This window comes from Pseudopipra pipra, chromosome Z (genome assembly GCF_036250125.1).
Source record: "Pseudopipra pipra isolate bDixPip1 chromosome Z, bDixPip1.hap1, whole genome shotgun sequence".
Classification (NCBI taxonomy): Eukaryota; Metazoa; Chordata; class Aves; order Passeriformes; family Pipridae; genus Pseudopipra; species Pseudopipra pipra.
In genome coordinates, this window is record NC_087581.1 from 29,656,962 (window position 1) to 29,671,991 (window position 15,030).

General features: G+C 41.5%; 1 protein-coding gene across 1 annotated transcript in view; it reads left to right on the plus strand.

The window, feature by feature from the left end:
• Positions 1-224: 224 nt before the first annotated feature.
• Positions 225-15,030, plus strand: part of OXCT1 (3-oxoacid CoA-transferase 1) — an 88,089-nt gene continuing 73,283 nt past the window's right edge. The window contains exons 1-3 of the mRNA XM_064642009.1: positions 225-554; positions 4,605-4,713; positions 6,081-6,171. Coding sequence (XP_064498079.1) covers positions 483-554; positions 4,605-4,713; positions 6,081-6,171 — 272 coding nt within the window. The 5' untranslated portion in view covers positions 225-482. The remainder of the gene's footprint in view (positions 555-4,604; positions 4,714-6,080; positions 6,172-15,030) is intronic.

Genomic DNA, 15,030 nt, shown 5'->3' on the forward strand with positions numbered 1-15,030 from the left:
AAACAGGAAAACCTGTTGTTTATTGAAGTGATTGTAACAGTGATGTAACACTGATTGCTTTCCCACCCGTGTGGGCTCTGATGGTTTTTATGAACAAAACCGCTGTCTGATGGGCCGGCGGTGCCAGTGGCAGCTACCGGAGTAGGGGCTGCTCCTCCCCGTGGGAGAGCGCCAGCGACGGGCACCCTGGGCTCGGCAGCGACGGGAGGCTGGACAGCTCTCCCGGCTGCCGGACGGAGCCGGGCCAAGGGGGCTCCGGCAGCCGCTATCCCCGGGCCCCCTCAGCCGCCGGCCCCGCCTCGGCCGCACCGACGTCAGCGCGCGTCAGGGCCGAGCCCCTCGCACTCCCCCGCCCGCGGGATCCGCCGTCCCGCCGCCGCCGCTCCCCTCGCCCTCTTCGCCCTCCGCCGAGCGCCCGCACCCGCCGCCCCGGCCCGGCCGCCGCCCCTCGCTCCGCTCCCCGACAGCCGCGCAGCGCGAAGATGGCGGCGTTCAAATTCCTGCTGCAGCCCCTGGGCCGCCGCATCCTCCTGCCGGCCGCGCGCAGGGCCGAGGTAAGGGCGGGGGGCGGCGGAGGAGGCGGCTCAGACCCCTCAGACCCCTCAGACCCCTCCGCCTGCCCCTGCCCGCCGCTGACCTCGGCGGGGAACCCGCCCGCAGCCGCCCATGCCGGGACCACCGTGTCCCGCGGGGGTGGCCGGAGCCCCGGGCGGGGGCGGCCGCCCCGCAGCCGCGGGGGAGGCTCTTCCCGCCCTACGGGGCCGCGACGGGCTTTGTTCGTGAAGGGTCTGTGCCGAGGGAGCTCCGTGGGCGGCGGGCGGGAAGAGGGAGCGCAGAGCGCGGCCCCGCGGCAGGGCCGGCCCCGGCGGTGGGTAGCGATGCGGTGACCTTGGGAGAGTGTCACGGGAGGTTTGGCTTGCAGGGTTTTTTTTTTTTTTGGGGGGTGGTGGTGGTGGTTTTTTTGTTTGTTTGTTTGTTTGTTTTGGGGGGTTTTTTTAAGTTTTTTTTTTTTTACATACTTTTAAGATTTATTTCCCCAGCATTTCAGAAGGCAGCACAGTTACAGCTTGTTACGGTGTGTTTCCACGTTGCCCTCACCGCCCCCGGGGGTGGCAGCAGGTGTGTGCACCTCGCTGGCAGCCCCGCCATCTCCTACTGCCTTCCTGCCAAACCTCATGGCTCTAATGGTTTCCAGCCCACATAGCCAAGTTATTTTCTTTCTTTCTTCAGAAAGAAAGAAAAGAAGAAGTCTCTTTGTGGCTTTTCTTATTTTACTTAGGTGAAACAGCTCACCTTCTCATGCCCATGTTTACTTCTCCTGATGATAAATCTTAGCACATAGCACTTCCAGGTTTTATTTTGCTAAGTCACGCTTTTGCTTTTCCATAAAATTTACTTCAGTTCAATTGGTTATTCCAAGAACTCATCCTTCTCTGTGTTACTTTCTTAAAACTGGGCTGCCAGAAGTGCTGCCGGATCCTGAGATCTTAGCTTGCTGCTCCAGTGTGCAGGACAGCATGGGTGATCCCTTGTCACCTCAGCTCCATGAAAGCCCACCTTTCAAACAGCAAGGGGGTGGGAAAGAGACTGAAAGGAACATATTTAGTATAGAAGGGCAGATACTCTTATAAGAGCTGTACAACCTGTGAATGCACGCTTGTGTAATACATGCTGCTCTGTTCACCACTGTAGCATGCAGACGGGAAGATTATAGAAAAGGTGCCACGTGGCCTCTTTAAAATATTTTCCTATGAGTAGGTACAAGGACACAGCAGAGCCCTGGCCTCCTTTCAGCCCTGGCCGTCGAGCCTGCTTGCAGCCCAGTTGTACTGCAGCTCACAAGGCTGCCAGCACTTAATACTTCTTTTGTCAATTGCACACCAAATGGGACCAGGAGAGATGCTCTTTTCAGCCTATTGTCATTATGAAAAAATGTTTCTAAGAGAATCGTAAATTATAGGATAGTTTGGGTTGGAAGGACACTTAAGTCCTCTAGTCCAAGCCTCCTGCATTCAGCCAGGACATCTTCAGCTAGATCAGGTTGTTCAGGGTCCTGTCCAGCCTAACCTTGGATGTTTCCAGGGATGGGGCACCCACAGCTTCTCTGGGCAATTTATTCCAATGTCTCACCACTCTCACAGTAAAAAAATTTCTTCCTTATATCTGGTCTGAATATACCGTCCTCTGGTTTAAAACCATTATGCCTTGTCCTATTGCTGCAGACCCCACTAACAGGTTTGTCCCCATCTTTCTTGTAAGCCTTCTTCAAGTATTGAAGGCTCTCTGGAGCCTTCTCTTCTCCAAACTGCATAACTGCAACTCTCTCAACCTGTGCTCACAGAGGAGAGGTGCTCCAGCCCTCTAGTCGTGGTTCCCCTCTGAACATGCTCCAACAGGTTCACTTCTTTCCTGTGCTGGAGACCCTAGAGCTGGATGCAGTGCGCAAGGTGGGGTCTCACCAGAGTGCAGCAGAGGGATAGAATCCCCTCCCTTGACCTGCTTGCCACACTGCTTTGGATGCAGCTCAGAACACATTTGGCTTTCTGGGCTGTGAGTGCACATGGCTGGATCATGTCCAGCCTCTCATCCACCAGCACCCCCAAGTCCTTCTCACGAGGGCTTTTCTCCCTGTCTGTACTCATTCTTGGGATTGCCCCGACCCACATGCGGCACGCTGTATTTGGCCTTGTGGAACCTCATAAGATGCCCATGGGCCAGTTCAGTGACCTTGTGCAGGTCCTTCTGGATGGCATCCTGTCCCTTGAGGTGTCAAGTGCAACACTTGGCTTGGTGTCACCAAGTTTGCAGATTTGCTGAGGGTGCATTCGATCCCTGTTCGTCATTGCTATTAAACAGTCTTGGTCCCAGTACAGACCCCTGAGGGATACCGTGCATCACCAGTATCCATAAGGACTCTGAGCCATTGACCACTACCCTCTGGATGTGACCATCCAACCAATTCCTTGTCCATCAAACAGTCCATGCAATCAAATCTGTCTCTTTTCAAATTAGAAGGATGTTGTGGGGGACCATGTCAAAGGCTTTACAGAAGTGCAGATAAATCCGTAGCCCTTCCCCCATCCATTATGAAGTCACTCCATCATAGGAGGCCACTGGGTTAGTCAGGCAGGACTTGACCCTGCTGAAGCCATGTGGTCTGTCCCAAATCACCTCCCTGTCCTCCATGTGCCTTAGCACAGCTTCCTGGAGGATGTGTTCCATGGTCTTCCCAGACACAGAGGGGAGACTGAGAGGTCAGTAGTTTCCAGGATCCTGCTTTCTACCCTTTTAAAAGATGGGTAGAATGTTTCCTTTTGGACAAATCTCGAGGGACTTTACCTGACTCTATGACTTTTCAAATATCATGGATCAGTGAAGAAGTGGTCATAGTATGATTTGGCATGTGGAAGGCTCTTGTAGTCTTTCTCACCTGACACTGTTTCTCATGACCCACATACTGATTTTTGATTGAGCCCATCAAAGCAGAGGAATGTCAATGTTTCCACTGGGAAGGCTGTAAGCTTCCATTCAGAAAGTCTTTTTAATATTCAGTATAAACTCTTGCAGCTTTAATTTTAGAAAGAGGACAGTTTGTGTAATCTTGAAACTGAGCCAAAAATTGTTGTCCTAGTTGTAACTGTATCTTAAGGCAACTCTTCAGGGAAGAATTTGGCTATTGTCTTTAAAACATTGGTAGACTACCTTGTTTATTTATTAATTTTTGTCCCTCTTTCACAATCTAAAAATTTTCACTTCTCCTATCAAATAAAGAAGTGGAAACACTAGTCGATAGTACTTTAGCTTCCAGATTTTCTCAATTTATTGAGACTGTATCAATGTAGTGACTTAAATTACAATTTTTTTCTGGTGCCTGAACAAGTACTTGGTTAGTATTAGTGCATGATATTAGTGGGAAATAAAGGGAAAAAAAGGTGACTGTAACCTAAGAACGTTATAGATGAGTTATTATTTCTCTCTAATGGCTTTGCATTTTGAAGTGTCTGTTTGGGGGTGAGACTTACGCTGAGTTCCTCTTGCCCTCCATATGTCACACATTTTTTGGAGTCTCCCTGGTTCTGGGCTGTTCTTCAACAACACAAAGAGAGCCTTAGACTCTGTTAGGAAGCATTAAGACTACGTCAGGAAGATGGGGAAAGTTCACTCTGTTGAAGGGTGTCCCTGCATACTATACTGCCAGTACAGTGCTGTCCTTCATACTGTTCCTTGGCTTCCACTCAAATTCTGTGGTGATGGTGCCTCTCTGCTTCAGCAATTTCTGTTTATGTTTAGTGTCTGGATATCTTTGAAGCTCCACATGGCAGTATATAGGTTTGAGAAGTCTGTGGATTGCTGTAATTTGTGCTGAGGAATTCCATTTGTAAATCTGTTTGCAGTAAGTCACAATTTGTCAGCAATTCAGGATGGAATTCTTTTGTTTTGGAGACCTGTGGCCTTCTTTCCCCCATGTCCCCATGTTAAGTATTTACAGTAGGAATATATTTTTTCATATATTTTCCCTTTCATGTAACCAGAGGCATGGTTTTCATTATAAAGCTACTGTATAATGCTTTTTGTTCATTCGCTTGTTTCTTTTATTGTTCCAGATTTGTGGATGCTATTTTTCTACGAGCTCTCATCGCAACACCAAATTTTATACTGATCCTGTGGAAGCTGTAAAAGATATACCCAATGGGGCAACTATACTTGTTGGTGGTAAATATTTAAGTTCCTTAAGGATGCAGTCACGTTCTGTTAATGAGATACTTTTTATTCATTTACCATGTTTCTTTTAATATTAACTAATTTGAGAATTCGTGGAATTGCATGGTTTTTTTAAACAAGTGGTTTCCTACTCTGCCCGTGAGGGGCATATTCTTTCAGTGAGAAAATCCAGGTTGTGCCTTAGGGGAGGAAAAAAGCCTCAGAAACCTCATTACCTTTCTTTCCCACTAAAAAAATATTGGACTCTACTTATCCTAGTTTGAATCCAGAAAATCAACGTGGGCTCTTTCAAGATAGCATAGTTATTTCACGATTTGGTTTGATTATTTTTATGGTAACATTCTCTGTACCCTGTATCTGCCTCTTCTCTCGGTCTCTGTGACCTTGAACAAGTTGCGTAATCAGCTTTTGCTGTTAGGAAGTGAAGATATATATACTTATAATAATACTTATCTATGTTACACTTAATCGTTATGTGTGGCATTTCCAGAAGAGTCAAGAAGTTGTATCATACTGACTTTCACTGTGACTTGAGCCTTTGAATATTCTAGATGCCTCCACAATTTCATACTGTTCCATCTGTGTGAAGAAAAGTGATTTCTGTATTTTGAAGGTTGTTTTGATATTGAAGAGGTAATGAATGTAACATTGTAAAACATGAGAAACCTCACTGGAGATGTATAATGAGGCAAAATTCCTCGTGGGAAAATTTTTTTTTGTTTGGTTAGTTGTTGGTTGGTTGTTGTTTGAAGAAAAGATCTGAGGCCACGATAGGTTGGACTTGATGATCTCAGAGGTCTTTTCCAACCTGACTCTGCAATTTTGTGAAATGATAGTACCTGTAGTGTGACATGGTATTTCACTTTGGGCATACTGGGTTCTTGCATAACAAGTGGGAGTGTGAGGCACCTGTGCCTGAGTGGAGATTTTGGTTACTGTGCTTCCAGTTACACATCTTCCCAAGGGTGTTCAGATTCCCAGATTTTTATCACCTAATTATAGGCTAAGTTGTATGGGATGCGCAGCAGAGATCTGAAGGTTGGGTGGGTAGAAAGAGAAGGAGAAATAATGAGTACAGGGGTTAGGATGTCAGGAGAGCCAAGGCCCTGGAGCCCTTCCCCAAAGGCCATTTGTGTGTGAGCAGATCCCCGATGGCTAAAGGGCTTTCATGCAAACTGGGAAGAAGTCTGACCACGAGATTACAGTACTACGGTGCAAATCTTTCCAGAAGTGTTGATTTATTTAGTCAGCTAAGGAGCTTGTTTTACTCAGAAAAGATTTTTAATTCCCAGACTTCTAAATAATCTGTGTTCTTTCAAACAGTTATTACATATTCAGTTTTCTTGTATTTTGTGTAGGTTTTGGATTGTGTGGGATTCCTGAAAACCTCATTGGGGGTTTACTGAAGACTGGAGTAAAGGGAATAACTGCAGTCAGTAACAATGCAGGGTAGGTATTCATGTGTCTGTGGTTTAATAGGTACAGAGTAAATATTCCACTCACAGAAAAATGCTGATATATATGAAAAACCTTTTATTTTCACCATCATAATTTTCATATTAACCACACAGCTTGGTTTGAAAGTGTTATTTTTTGAATGAGCCCAGAGAGTACAGTATGTATGTATACTCAGCCTTGTCAGGGAAGAGCTGTCACTGTTGTAGAGAGTTGCAATTATGTACATTTATATATATTCAACTAGTTGACTGTAACTAAAAATTCTGATTTAGATGCTTTAAATGTACTGTCAGTGATTTTATGTTTGTGCATGTGCATTTCCAAATGATGATATACTTTTAAACTCAATTCGGTGCTTTCTGACCTTCCTACTGTATTTTTGTTACTTTAAAAAAACCCCAAACAACACAAAAAACAGTGGAAAACATCTGCAATAAAAGAATGGAGAGGCTCTTTAATAAGTCTTGAAATTTTTGATTGATTTTTTAAAATATTTGCACATTAGTGGGTTTGACAGTGAGAATAGTTCTTCCACATACAGTTTCTCAGCTTCTCATTTGGCCTAATTTTTACAGCAGCTGTTCATTGCAGTAGACTCCACAATACCTAATGATCTTCATATAGAAAAATATTTACAGCCACTTCTGTTGAATGCCTTAAGAAAATAGAAATGAAATTAAATAAAAATATTGATATGCAAAATATGAATTGCACATTCATTGGATAAGAGATTATTTGTTTTGGTATTTGGTACATACACAGTAAAATTTAAGCTCCTTAGGATCTTGTGGGAAGCAATTTTTGCTGGAAGAAGGAGAGGGAAAGACAGTTTTGAGTGGAAAGGTCAATCACTAGGGATCATTAACTTTCTTCATCGTCTTATTTTTGGATGACACACATATATGTCCATAGAGAGATTGCACAGATGTTTCCGAGAGGGAGGTGAAAGTTTGACTGTGAGGAAAAGTGGAAAGAGGAGCATTGTGGAACAGAATGGAGAAGAAGATGTTTTGCATTGTTTTCTGCATATAGTTTGTGATGTTATAGGTTAGAATTAATTTTCGTTGAAATAATGTTAACTTTCCTGAAAACTCTTTGAACTTTGAGGCTGAAGTGATTTCTGTAAAGCTTTTGGTTGCTGGCAGGAAAGCAAAATTTAATTCCTTTTTTCCTGGAAACCAGTTTTCCATTAACATCATTTATGGAAGTCTGGGGAGTTCCTCACAGAACAGTGTAACAATTTGAAAATGCTCAAGGACATCTAGAGTTTTCAAAAAGTCTAGTTTGTAAAAATACAAGTTTTTCTCTCAAGTTGAACAGTATAATTTATTTTGAAATTTAATTAATAATAAAATACTTGTTTCATCTGTTGTTTTTATTTATTGAATTATTTTTATATGGAACTTAGCCTACTACAGTTTGGTAGGATTTGGGAACCAGGTGAAAACACAGGTGTTGTCAGTAATAGAGTCAGAATTCTCATCGCAGGAATTGATACCATTTCTAATCTTCTAATTAGCATGTCAAAAAGCGTGCTTTTCTAATACTGTGCATCTTCTGATACCATGTCCAGAAGTATAGTGGTATGATCAAGTATTGCAATACTAATAAATGTCTTTACAACTGAAGTAGCGCAGCAGTCATATTCCCTGCAACAGTAGTATTCAAAGGGTTAATTGTTCCTCTAATATGGAGATGTCGGGCACTTTATGGGATGAGTAATTGGCCACTTTCAAGATGCCACGTGATTCAGTGTATTTGCTTTGGTGACATTGTGCTGCAGTTGATGCCCTGCTGTGTTTCAGCTTCCTGACTGCAGCTGTTTTCTTCTGGCAAACAGGAGGTAATTGGTTGTGGCTAGGTTTTCTCATTCTGCAGTAGGGTTAGCAAGCAGCTTGTTATTGGAGCAGGGAAGGAGCCAAGTACATAGACAGACAACCTATTCTGGAGAGCAGTGCAGCAGCTACATGGATTAAATCACATGCCTGTGAACCATGGAATGTGTCAGAGAGCTATCTGTTTATAACTAAAATAGCAGCAGTGGAGACAGCGATTCACTTACATCTAGGGAAAAGCAGTAATTAGGAAGTCCTGAAGTGTTCTTGCCAGCTCTCTTTCAGCTGGACAGAAGGTTCAGCTTGGCAGTCTCTGGAAACAACTTTAAAGGAGTAGGATGTTCACAAGTTCACATCCTACTTACTGTTCTGTGCTGCAGTGTAATGGGGAGGAGATTCCTCCTGCAAGAACTTGTTCTAGTCATATAATTGCTGGCAGGTGAAGTCCTTGTTTTGGCCTTTTTATTGGGGCCCTGGTTAGAAACATCATACTGCTAAACTTACTGTCTGCTGCTGTGCATTGCAGTAGTGCTCACACTGTGTGCTAGCCAGTGGAACAGCACCTTTAAGAGCAGTTACTGTTTTGCCAAGCCAAACAAGGCAAAGTGTTTGAAAGGGAAGCAGTACAAATATCTAATACCTCTGCTATTTACACAACTCGCAGGGGAAACTGAAGCTTGTGAAGCAGGGTGATAGCGAAAGATAACCTTGATAGGTGGATGTGCTTCTAAAATACAGCCTCTCATATCTTCCCTTATAACTTGTTTTGCTCATATAGTTCATATTTTAAATAGTTCCTTTACACTGTGTTTTTTAAGTCCTTTAAATTTAGAGTATTTTGTCTTAGTAAGCTACCAAAATCCATTTTATTAAAGTTTTGCTGCATTTTTGTTTAAATTTATTCCATTCTACATATGTAAGTAGGTCCTTGTTTTAAGCATTGATTCAGTAAATTCCCAGCATAATTGTGATTGTTATACAGTACATTCTTGCATGTGGCTGTTTTTCCATCTGCTTGTAACTTTGTGGTATCTTGTTGCATTCTGATTTCAAGTTACTTGGAGCTTGGGACTTGGAGGTTTTGGGTCAGCCTATGCTAAGCCTAATGCCTAATGCCTAATGCAGGCTATCAGACCTGTTGTTTCAGGATCTATGTTGCAACAAAAGATGTGTTCTTGTCAGCATAGCCAAATATTTAAAATGAAAGTTTAAATAGTCAAATGAAATTATTGTTTTTAGTTAATTGCGCTTAATGGAATGGATAACTAATTCTGGGTATAATCATATTCTGACATCAACACTTCCCCTCTGTCTCTACCACCTTAGTAAGCTGAATTTGTGCTGGATATAACCGAAGCCCACTGTCTGTGGTAGCTACAGACGTGGTCTGACTGTTCTGTCAGAATTGGGCTTTGCTTTTGGGAGTTAAATATGCATACTTTTTGAATGCGATAGTGTTGAACAGAAGGTTTTCACTTACAGTAAAAATAGAGAAGTCACAGTTAATGTCTTAATTACTAATCACCCGAGTGATCATCTGAAAGGAGATTGACAGCATGCAGTCAGATTATCACTGGTTCAGACAGTGTTCTTAAAAGGCATTACCAGCTTTTTGAACCTTTGGTCTCTCTACTCTTTTTGAAGGTCTTCTGAAGTTACAGTATTATACATTAAGAAGGAGAAGTATAGCTTTGACATAAACATTTGAACTGTTGGTCATGATGCCTGAATGGAGTTACTTAGTTCTGTTGAGCATAATACTCTTGCTTTCCTAATGGGCTGGGCTACTTGTGGTTCCCAAATCTCTATAAGGCACTATTCTATGGGATCAGATGCATTGGTAAACTTATGCACCCCATATTCTAAAGCACAGAAGGCAGTTTTATATTCTTAGCAATTAAATGTTTTGAATTCAAGACAGGTTTGATAAAGGCTTTGTATTTTAAAGTTTAAGGTTTTCTCATTTTTCAGTCATTGCTTGGAATTGTATGTTTCTGTTAAAACCAAAACATGTCCGCCATCTTTGCCACAGACTCCCCATTGTTTCTTGCATGTAGCTCCTGTGGCTTAATTCCATCATTATTGCTACTAAAATTATGTCTGTCTGTCTGTCTGTCTGTCTATCTATCTATCTGTCTATCTATCTATCTATCTATCTTTATCTATCTTTATATTATGTTTATTAAAATACGTTAAAATGCCCATGTACAGATAAAAGTACCTTCAGGTGGAAGTTGCATTCCAAATTCACAGGAACTTACGAAGTTTTTCAACATAGTATTAGGTATTAAGTGATTTTAATGGAATGAATTTGACAATCTCTTGATTCAGAAAGCTAAAATGTAACTGAAAAAGCCTGAGAGACTTGGAAGGAGGCTTGTATGTACACAAAGATGGGATCAAGGTGATGCTCAGTGTGTCTTAATGTTGTGTATGTCATTTTTGCATATGCATAAGAATTCTTTAAATGTGCCAGTTAAATTTACTTTCAGAAGTGAAATACAAGGTTGCCCAGGACTCTTATTTCACTTGGTAGAGAGAGAAGAGTGGGGTTCTGTAAAATCCTGCACATGGCAAGTTGCCAAAATCGGGAGGCAAGGTATATATTTTCAGTGGACTTGATTGTTTGAAGCAGTTTACGTTTTTTTAAAATCATCGCCATTTTTCACAAAGAATCTAATGAGATGCTTTTTTACAGCTCTTAAATTGGTGACACTGTGTGAACTGCAAATCCCTGAAAATCTGCCCAGGTCATCTAGCTAATTTTAGTGTGGAGGTTATTTAGGATTTTGGCAGGGCAAATTGTACTAACTTTGCACTACATGGAACTATTTAGAAATCAGCTGTGCAGATAACTTTCTAGTTATGATTGGAAATGAGAACAATATAGCTGTGGAACTCAGCATGGTTGAGGAAATGTGTCAACTTGGTTACAGAAGAGTGACAATGAAAGTTAAACCTATTTTTCAGCCAAGTGACTTTTGAAGTATGATATATTCATGATGAAATTCAAATATTTATCAGATTAACTCTATACCCTATAAACTTCATTGTGCAGGAAAACTATGGTGAATTTTAAAAGTTCTCAATAGAGTTGTTTTACTTGTAATAAATACACAGTATGCCATTTCATAGCAAAAAGGAATGTGGAAGAAGGAGATCTTGCTGCTGATGTAACCATGCAACGTACAGTACTTTGTCCTCTTAAAAATTATCTACCTTTGAACCTTTGGATGGACTGGGCCTATATGCCCAGTCATTCTCACAGGATATTTTTGTAGGATGGCAGAGGAAGAATACTGCCATTTTGCTGTGAAACTGAAGCTGAGAAGAGCAAAGAGGACAGAGTTCCCATGAGAAGACTGAAGTAGCACAGGGACAAGGGTACAGTGCAGACACTGTAAAGAACGAATAGAGGGGGATTAAGGCTGGGCCATGCCAGTTTGCATGCTGAGCTTCATGATTCCCCACAACCACAGCTCCCTTATTTTCTTTTTTCTTCCTCCCCTCAAAGTGAAAGAAGTCCCAGGCTGATGAGCTGAGAGATTCAGTGCACTGTTTATTTTGTCCTTTGCCATGGACTGAAAAGTTGATGAGACAGTTTATGTGGTTTCTGGGAGCTGTGATCCACTGCCCCGTTTTCTGTTCTACTTCTTCCTTCTCCTGACCAGGACTTCTTTAGCATATGGCAGCACCCATACTTCTCTCTTCCTCCTCCTTTCTCATCACCTTCCCTGAGAGAACTTCAGCGTCTCTTTTCTGCCTTCCATTGAACAATTTGCTATTGGACAGGTGGAAAAGTGTCCTAGGAAAAAGAAGGTGGTTAAGATAGTGTCAAGACATTTGGCTAAAGACAAGAATCAACAAGGCAAATAAACCTCATACCTCTGAGTAATTTACCTTTCTATGAACTGAATCTGTTTTTCTCTCTCTCTTAGTTCAGTCCTATTCCTCACCTTGCCCAATTCTGTGTACTCATCTGGAAGTGATGGACAGAGAAGGAGAAACAGAATATCATTTGAGCTGGCTCCTTAGTACTCTTCCAGTGTAATACATGGGGAGATTATTGTGGGACATAGTCTCATTGTTATGAGCCAGCTGTAAGACTGGGGAAGTAATCAAGAACTGTTACATGACTGATTGTCCTCATTAATTTTGCCCTTGGTGAACCTGTACTTATGTTCCATGTCTTCTGGCAAAAGCCATCTAGGTAGGCATCTACTCATTTTCTGCACAAAGACTATAAAGAATCTCTTTCTGGTACTGCCAGAATTATATTTTATTTTTGTGGACCTAAGAACACAGATGGTGCTTTCATCCACATACCCTCTTTCATGTTGGTAAAATTTCAGGCTATAGTCAGGCATCTCTGAGCCTGAAAGCTTAAGACTGTGTTACTAAGAAACACAAAGTGATTCATGCATTCTTTTTAGTTGGGGGGCATATCGGGTCTTCCTTAGGAATTGTGGATCTATCTGAAGGCATAATTGCATGTAACTTGGAGGTCTTTTGAACACTGAGAAGCTGATGTTTATGAAGAAAAACAGCCTCTTCTACATGGAGAATGATAGAGGAAATTGTTTTCTAGCCTATTGCCAAGAAAATTTCAAGCTCGGAACAAGTCCATCTGTTACTAAGTTTCAAGTGTTGCTTCATTATGCAACACTTGGACTTGCTGGATGGCTGCAGAGACTGCTCATCTAACTCCAGAAGCTGACTAATGGCTTTACATAAAGCGTTCCCCAGGAATAGGACCAACCATTAATATGCTTTTTCTCTGCAGCAACAGCTAGTTGCAGGAAACACTAGTTTCTGCCTGAGGCGGAGTCTTGCCCCAGGATTCATATTGCATGCTTTTCTTTCACAATCTGTAGTCTTCAGCGGTGATGTAGTTACCCTCCCATCTTTCCAGTCCCCAGATTATGAGAGGAGAAAGATTAGGTTCGGTATCATGTTGGCTTCTCATTGGTGAATGTGTTTTAATCTCCAAAACTTAAGATACTCATGGTAATTTTTCATAACAAATGACTTCTGGCCTTGTGGGATCTCCCAGGAATATACTGTCTCAGGTTCTGGAGAATCTTTTAACAATGAGTGTAGAGGAACACATCACTTTAAGAGATCTAGAAGGAGTCCCTCATGCTAATTGATGCTGCTTACCTTCCAGTGAGGGGAGCCAGTCTGTTCTGACACTGCCACTTTTTTAAGATATATATAGCTGTCTTCACAAAGGCAGAGAGAGAAGAGAGTTGTAATTATCTCCTTTTACTCAAAAAAACCCCCAAACAATAAGCAATCATATGTCTTGTGCCAGAGTGTGACATTCGAAGGATCCTTTTTTTGTGCCTAAGAATGCAATTTGCTATCCCTTGCTTCATCAAGGTGTGTAGGGCTTGTTGATGTGTGAGGCTTTTATCAGCTTGGAAACAGGTAATTTCTTCTTCTGTGTGATGCTGTAGAATGTGTTTTGCTTGAGCCACCAGACAAAAAGGTCTTAGGGCTGCAGATTATTGTTTATCTGCAGTGAAACATCAACATGTTGCCTTTGACTTCCAGTATACTGGAGATATGTGGGCTAGATCTTTGCAGTTATCTTTGGCTGCTTTTTTTAATTAGAAAAGGCAGGCATTAGTTTTTGACAGGAAGGTTTTGTAGATATGAGAGGGACAAAGCAATAGAAAGAAATGTTGCTAAACAACCAGACCTCTGTAATTTTTCTTGTCTGCATCAGTAGAAATGGGGAACTTGGGTCACCTACGTCCTTGATGAGTGCCTAGTGAGATCTCTTTTCTGATATATATTTCTTGTATTCTGATGATTTACATTTCATCCTAATACAGAACAGAGAAACTTCTAGAAATCTTAATAATTTTGAGGGCAAAAGAAAGCATTCTCTGTCTAGCACTACTGTGTACTTTCCATTTTCCGATAGCACATATAACAACCATGTCAGCTTCCACCACACCTTCTTCTTTCCTATCTAGGGCAAAACATTTTTATTGTACTCACCTTTGTTTAAATTTTTAAAGGACTGAATGCAGCTTTTTAAATAGAGATATAGAATAGGTTCTTTCCATTCACTCAGTAAAAGCTCTATTTTTCTTTTTGTAGTTACTGTTTGATAGGGAGAGCATTGCCTAAAAGACAAATATTTTAGGGGTAACACTTTCAACATAAAAGTAATTAAAGCTAAAAAGTTCAAAAACAAACTTTTGTGCCTGAAACAACCAAGAAAGCAGCAAAATATGGGAAGGGAAAACAACTAACTTGAAATGACCGTAAAAGTGTTATATTGAAGGAAATTTGCCCAGACAATGTTTTTCTTATTTTAATATCAGATAGAGATGTGAAATGACAAGCAAAGGGTTGGGAGAACAGAAGTGAGAACAGCATTTTATGTGTGCAGCGTTGGTTTTTTAGAACATTCAAATGTAAGAGAAAAACATAGGAAACATAAAATGGGCTGAAGTCCTTAAAATGAGTTTTTGGAGAGAGATGAAAACTGATATATGTGGAAAGCAAGAAGGTTATTTTAGCTGAAAACCTGAATGGAGGTTACATCCTTTAAAAAGAGGTGGACAATGATATATTTCTTTAAAGAAATTTACTTCTAAAATGAATATATGAGTAACAGCAACAGGATTTTGTGATGCTGCTCTAAAGATTAAATGTATGTGAGAGTTGAAGTAATTTTGTGTTATCAGGCAGGCAGAGCCTCCTGGTGCATGACTTTTGAAAGGTAAAATTCTTGTTCTCATTGGGATAGGGAAATAAGGTTCCTGTAAGACTTGTGTGCTCAGTGACAGATCCTCACAGCAATTTTGTTTTTGAACAACTCTGGCTGCATTTGAGGGACAAGAAAAAGTGACTTAAGTGAAGAGCTACTTGGCATGACTGTGGCAGAGAATAACTTTTGGCCGACTTTCTACTTAATTTCTTCGTTTTATTTGAGAGAAGATACAGTAGATTGGGGAATCAAGTGTATCCATATGGGATCCTGCATGGAATCTTGCAG